We start from the raw sequence: 6,220 nt of genomic DNA on the forward strand, positions 1-6,220 counted from the left end.
ACAAGTCACGTGACTGGGGCAGCTGGAAAATTGACAAAATGTCTAGCCCCATGTCAGATTTCAAAATTGAATATAAAAAAATCTGTTTGCTCTTTTGAGAAATGGATTTCAGTGCAGAATTCTGCTGGAGTAGCACTATTAACTGATTCATTTTGAAAAAAACATGTTTTCCGATGACAGGATCCCTTTAAAGTCAGATAAACCAGGACGGGTTGACCATTGTGCACCATAACGACTCCCTGATACTTCAATGTTTATTCAAAGGACAATAAATGGACACCAAACCCTAATTATAAATGATGTATACTGTAATTTCCCTTATAGTCGTTTGCTCTTCGCTATAAAAGCCTGTATTGTGTCGCTTTCTTTAATAACCAAGCACTACTGTACAATTTCTATAGAAAATTGCGTAAATTATAATTACCGTTTAATTGCTTCTGAAAGAGAACAGGGAACGGTAGAAAAGATAAATTTAGTTCCGCACATTTTGCGGCTAAGTGAAAAATAAAAGGGAGTGTGTCAATTCAGTTGGAAAACAATGTACACCTACACCTGGACTAAAATATGCACATATGGAGAGATTTTCTGCTCTGCTCGACACATGCCAGAAAATGATGGAAAAGGGATGATGGGAAAAAGAATATATTGCTAAAGTTTTGAAGGGGGGGTGCTAAAATGACTTTCGCTATGGCAGACATTTCAGCTGTCGTCTTGGGGCCTTATTTATCAAAAATCCAAATGTTTATAAATATTTAAATTAAAAAAGTCTGACCAAACTAAAATCCACTGTGACCTTCTTTATTAATAAAAAAAGGACGATTTCATCGGATCAGGGACCAACTCGATAAAATTGAGCGAAAATCCGAACTGCTTTTTTTTTGGCATTTTCCCGAAAACCCTGAATTTTTGGGATTTTGCATGAAAAGTCCAAAATAGTCGGATTTTCGGGCTAATTTCAGAGCAGACCACAGAAACTTCCAAATTGCATTGGGACCTCTCCCATATACAACCTCGGCAGGTCTGAGATGTCATATTCTGACTTTTTCGGAGATCCATAGATCTCGAAAAAATTTGAGTTGTTTTTTTCCACTAAAAATTCATATTTTATAGTAAAAAAAACTTGAAGATTCGAGTTTTTGGGATTCGGACTTTAATAAATAACCCCCTTGGTGTTGGACCCCTCTCCTTTCAAAGGTAAAGGTGTATCTTTTGACATAAGTATCTAAATGAATTGGATTAACATGCATTCTCCATGGTGACCATTAGCGATGAGCAAATTTTTTCGTCTTGTTTTGCCGTAGAAATGACGGCCATAGACTTGTATAGTGTCGCGCGTCAAAAAAAAAAATGACGTGCATCAAAAAAAATTCACTGCACGTCAAAAACTTTTTGATGCCCATAGACTTTAATGGGTGATGGCGATATTTCGCCGGCAGCGAATTTTTGGCGAAACAAAATGGGTTAAATCCGCCCAAGCCTAGTGACTATTTTAGAGCAGGCCCACTTGGGGTGCATTCATAAATGACCCCCTATATATTTTGGGTGTGAATGACACATTGTCAAGGATAGAGCCACAAAGTTTAACCCTGACACACTTTTCTCTTTTTTTATTGATATATTCTGCGGCACTTTACAGACAATCTTCATTACTCTCTTAAGTTCCTGCCCCAGAGGAACTTACAATCTGATTTCTGCAGCCACCCATGCGTATGGTCAGTATGATTTTCCAGCGTGACATGAAACTGGAGCACCCAGAGGAAACACATGTGAACATGGAGCACATGCAATTTTTGTATTGTACTAGAATTATAGGAAAAGGAAGATTGTACGGGAAGAACCATGAAGGTTGCTCCTGACAGAATAGGGTGTTGTAACTTACAAGGGATAGTGTTTCTGACTATGCAGTGGGATACAGTGACATGATGGATAAGTTATATATGGACACCAAATGCACAATCCAAAGTAGAGAAAGGACGAGTATGACACAGCGGTCAAGGTGCTCCAGACCCTCAGCTCCAGGGAGTGGACAAACCGTATAAGAAACAGGAAAAAGTGGGTATTGGGCATTCAGAGGGATACCAAAAAATGGCAAGCAAAAATATTAAAAAGTAAAGAAACGTTTATGAACACCTTAATCTCTCAAGCCTTGAGTGTTTCGTGTCTAAGAGACATTCAATCATAGGCTAATTAGGCCTTTTTAATATATATCTTCTTCTTGACCACTTTTATGGTTCCTCTTAGTGCCCAATACCCACTTCAAAAACTTTGTTTGGATTTTACTTTTTTTAATCCAGTAGGGACGAGGCCACTAAATTAAATTAAATATAAAATGAATTTTTATCCACAAATACCCAAACATTCTATTCTAATACCAAGGAAGAGTTGATGTTGAGTCCACATAATCTTATAAGGTGATTGGTTTAAACTGCCGTTGTGCTTCCAGGCCTTGGAGATACAGCCACATCATATTTATGAAGACCTCTGACCTTGGTCTCCAGCATTAGAGAGTCCCCTTGTTAAGAAATCACTACAAGTGTTCACCCAGTGATAGATTAAGACAATATGGAACCCTAGGCATGGTAATTATTTAGCACCTAATACTAGCAAAATAGTATCTCCACCAGAAAACCATACAGACCACTCTTGAGTCCAAATAGGGTCTCTGCAACAGAGGTAGGGTTACAGCAGAACAAGATAGAGATAGTGGGACACGATTAAGACCATATGGCAAGATATAGACAGTAGTATAATGTATTAGCAGAAGAAAAATATGTGGACAGTAGAAAAGATGGCAACACTTTTTACTGGTGCCTCCCAACATGTGGCCCTTCAGTTGTCTGGCTGTCAGAGGGTGCTGTGAGTTGTAGTCTGATGGTTCAAAGGTTCATATCTGTGTTCCTGAAGGTGTTTCCACCACTAGGCGATGACCAGGTCTCTTACCACTCATAGTTACCAGTGCACCAAAGGATCTTCTGCTGGGTTCCAGCCCTAGTAGGCCCTTTACTAAATTCCCATCAGCCTTTTTATTCCTACCACAGACATATATAATGCCTGTTACATATACCTGTTTCCATCATCTTGTTGAGAGAGTGGGTTCTAGATGTTAGTTTCTTGGGTAGGCCCTAGGAGGTCCAATCCAACATTGGGGCCACCTACAACACATGTGGAACTAGGTTAGGGCTTAGTAAACCTTGGGAAAAAGCCAATGCTCAATCAACCCAGCAACTCTCCAACTGTAATTCAATAACACATGAGGAGTGTCAGAGGCTGAACACACTTGATGGACATCCTGCGCCCCCTCCAAAGATGCACCCTACTTTTCTAACTTTGTTCTGCCCCCCCTTTCCAAACAAAATCAGTTCAATGATTTACCCAAGTGAATATACTCATCGTAATAACACCTTATACCTCAGCTTGTTCTCACTGCAGAAGGATAAAAAAGTTCATTTTCATAGATATGCAATACATAGCAATCTCGCTTCTGAACAAATGAGCAAAATATAATTTTTAACTCACAACATCCCTTACACAAATGAGTGTGAGTTTAGTCTGTACTCAGCCCATTCTGCTGATGGAGATTTCCCTACTATGAATAATGCCTTTCCCCCAGGCGGAAAGAAAACACTCATTCACCGTTCTGCTTTCCTAATTGAACTCTTTTACTCCCATTAATATCAATTCACCGCCGAAACCTGCTGCTTTAGATTCCCAGCTGCTCGGAGACAAAAAAATCCCCCAACAGAACGGAAGCAGTACATGAGGATTTTCCCTACCTTGGTTGTAACGATGCACAGACAATCCATTGCGTTCCCTTCGGCTGGAGTCAATGCAAATCATAAGACTAAAGAAAGCAGAGGCAATTCCAAGGGATGCGACTACAGCCTGGAACGCATACGTGGAGTCGTTACTGCAGAGCTTTCAACAGCGTCCTGGGCCCCTTGTCAGGGATGGATCAGTCCTCCGTTATACTGACGGAAAAGCTGCCACAGGTATCTGGGAAATCTCTGCCAGAAAAAACTTCCAGGTGAAGAGGGAGACGTGATTCCTGCATGACTCCCGAGGAGGCTTTCCTCCCTCACTGCCAGCTTGCATTAAATGACAGTCAGTGGAGTGTGCAGAGGAGATTATCGAGATATCAGAGTTGTAGCCATGCTTTCAGCACACAGAACTGCTTTATCATGACTACACACTGGGGCTGCCAAGTTTTTACTCTCTTTATTGCTCTTATTAAGCCAAAGCCACCAGGAGTCCCATGGCACTGCCATAAATATTCTACAGTTTACCATCAAAATTCTGACTGTCAGCGCCGGGATCTGAAAGTGTCCTGTTTGCCTTTAATACCAACTGGTCCTTATTGCACTGAAACACTTTGTGCCTGAAACATGTATAATTTAAAGACAGCGTCTGTTTAGTGCTCACACCATCTGGCTGCACGGAGGGTAAAAAAAATGGGTCGGTATAAAGACGGGATGGATCAGATCACTTTGGTTTGTATAACTCTACAAGCAGCATATTGGGGAGTCTAAGCACATGCCGATTTATGATATTACATGCAATTCATTTTGTATAGGGATACCCGACCCAGCTGGTTGGGATCCCCACTGCCATGGATTAGTGGGAGCACAATGTAAAGTAAGGCAGGAGAAAAAAGTTGATTCCCAGAAAAAGAGATTAAAGGGATCTCTCTTTTTGTTCATATAACACCAACATATACCATAATGTTTTACAGAGATAATTGACACATCATTCCCATCAGTCCCTGCCCAGTGGAGTTACAATCTAAAGTCCCTATTGTGGAGTTTACAATCCAAGGTCCCTATCACAATCCCATCAGTCCCTGCCCCAGTGAGCTTACAATCTAAGGTCCCTATCACATTCCCATCAGCCCCTGCCCCAGTGGAGCTTACAATCTAAGATCCCTATCACATTCACATTAGTCCCTGTCCCAGTGAGCTTACAATCTAAGGTACCTATCACATTCCCATCAGTCCCTGCCCCAGTGAGCTTACAATCTAATCTCCCTATCACATTCCCATCACTCCCTGTCCCAGTGGAGTTTACAATCTAAGGTCCCTATCACATTCCCATCAGTCCCTGCCCCAGTGAGCTTACAATCTAATCTCCCTATCACATTCCCATCACTCCCTGTCCCAGTGGAGTTTACAATCTAAGGTCCCTATCAAATTCCCATCAGTTCGTGCCCCAGTGAGTTTACAATCTAATCTCCCTATCACATTCCCATCACTCCCTGTCCCAGTGGAGTTTACAATCTAAGGTCCCTATCACATTCCCATCAGTCCCTGTCCCAGTGGAGTTTACAATCTAAGGTCCCTATCACATTCCCATCAGTCCCTGTACCAGTGAGCTTACAATCTAAGGTCCCTATCACATTCCCATCAGTCCCTGCCCCAGTGAGCTTACAATCTAATCTCCCTATCACATTCCCATCAGTCCCTGTCCCAGTGGAGTTTACAATCTAAGGTCCCTATCACATTCCCATAAGTCCCTGTCCCAGTGGAGCTTACAATCTAAGGTCCCTTTCACATTCCCATCAGTCCCTGCCCCAATGGACCTTAAAATCTAAGGTCCCTGTCACAGTCAGACACATTAGGGAACATTTTTAGCAGGAGCCAATTAACCTGCCTGTATGTTTTGGGGTGTGGGAGGAAACCGGAGTACCAAGATGAAACCCACAGGATGAACATACACACTCCTTGCAGATAATTCCCTGGCTGGAACTGAACCAAGGACCCCAGTGCTGTAAGGCTAAACACTGAACCACCACATGTGAAATACTGTAGGGTCACAACTGCCTATAACTTTCTAATAATCCCAAATTTACTGCTGTCTTCCTCCAGATGTGAGTTTGTTGGTTGTGCCACAGCTGTGGGTTCCAGGTGGTTGCTTAAGAGGCCACCTAGTGGCAGTAGGCAGAACTGTATCATGAATATTTCTAAATGATAGGTAGAGTAAGTTATTTGTAAATAAAGAATTGTTAAAGGAAAAATGATAAAGGAAAACTACACCCCAAAATGAATACTTAAGCAACATATAGTTGACATCATATATATATGTAGGGGTCCATAGGGGTTAATCTGCCCATATGGCTTTAAGGCCCTATCCTGACGAAGGGAGATTGTACCCCCCGAAACATTGATATTGGTGGTGAATATAAATAAAAAGAAAGGGGTTTCCCCACTTTAGAAAAACGAGTGTGTGC

The 6,220-nt window shown here is 41.7% G+C and overlaps 1 protein-coding gene across 1 annotated transcript in view; it reads right to left on the reverse strand.

Annotated features, from left to right (window-relative positions):
• The window catches only part of LOC108710034 (disks large homolog 2), a 621,594-nt gene extending 616,794 nt beyond the window's left edge, over positions 1-4,800 (reverse strand). The window contains exon 1 of the mRNA XM_041584606.1: positions 3,774-4,800. Coding sequence (XP_041440540.1) covers positions 3,774-3,803 — 30 coding nt within the window. The 5' untranslated portion in view covers positions 3,804-4,800. The remainder of the gene's footprint in view (positions 1-3,773) is intronic.
• Between the last annotated feature and the right edge of the window lie 1,420 nt (positions 4,801-6,220).

Source organism: Xenopus laevis, chromosome 2S, assembly GCF_017654675.1.
Source record: "Xenopus laevis strain J_2021 chromosome 2S, Xenopus_laevis_v10.1, whole genome shotgun sequence".
Taxonomy (NCBI): Eukaryota; Metazoa; Chordata; class Amphibia; order Anura; family Pipidae; genus Xenopus; species Xenopus laevis.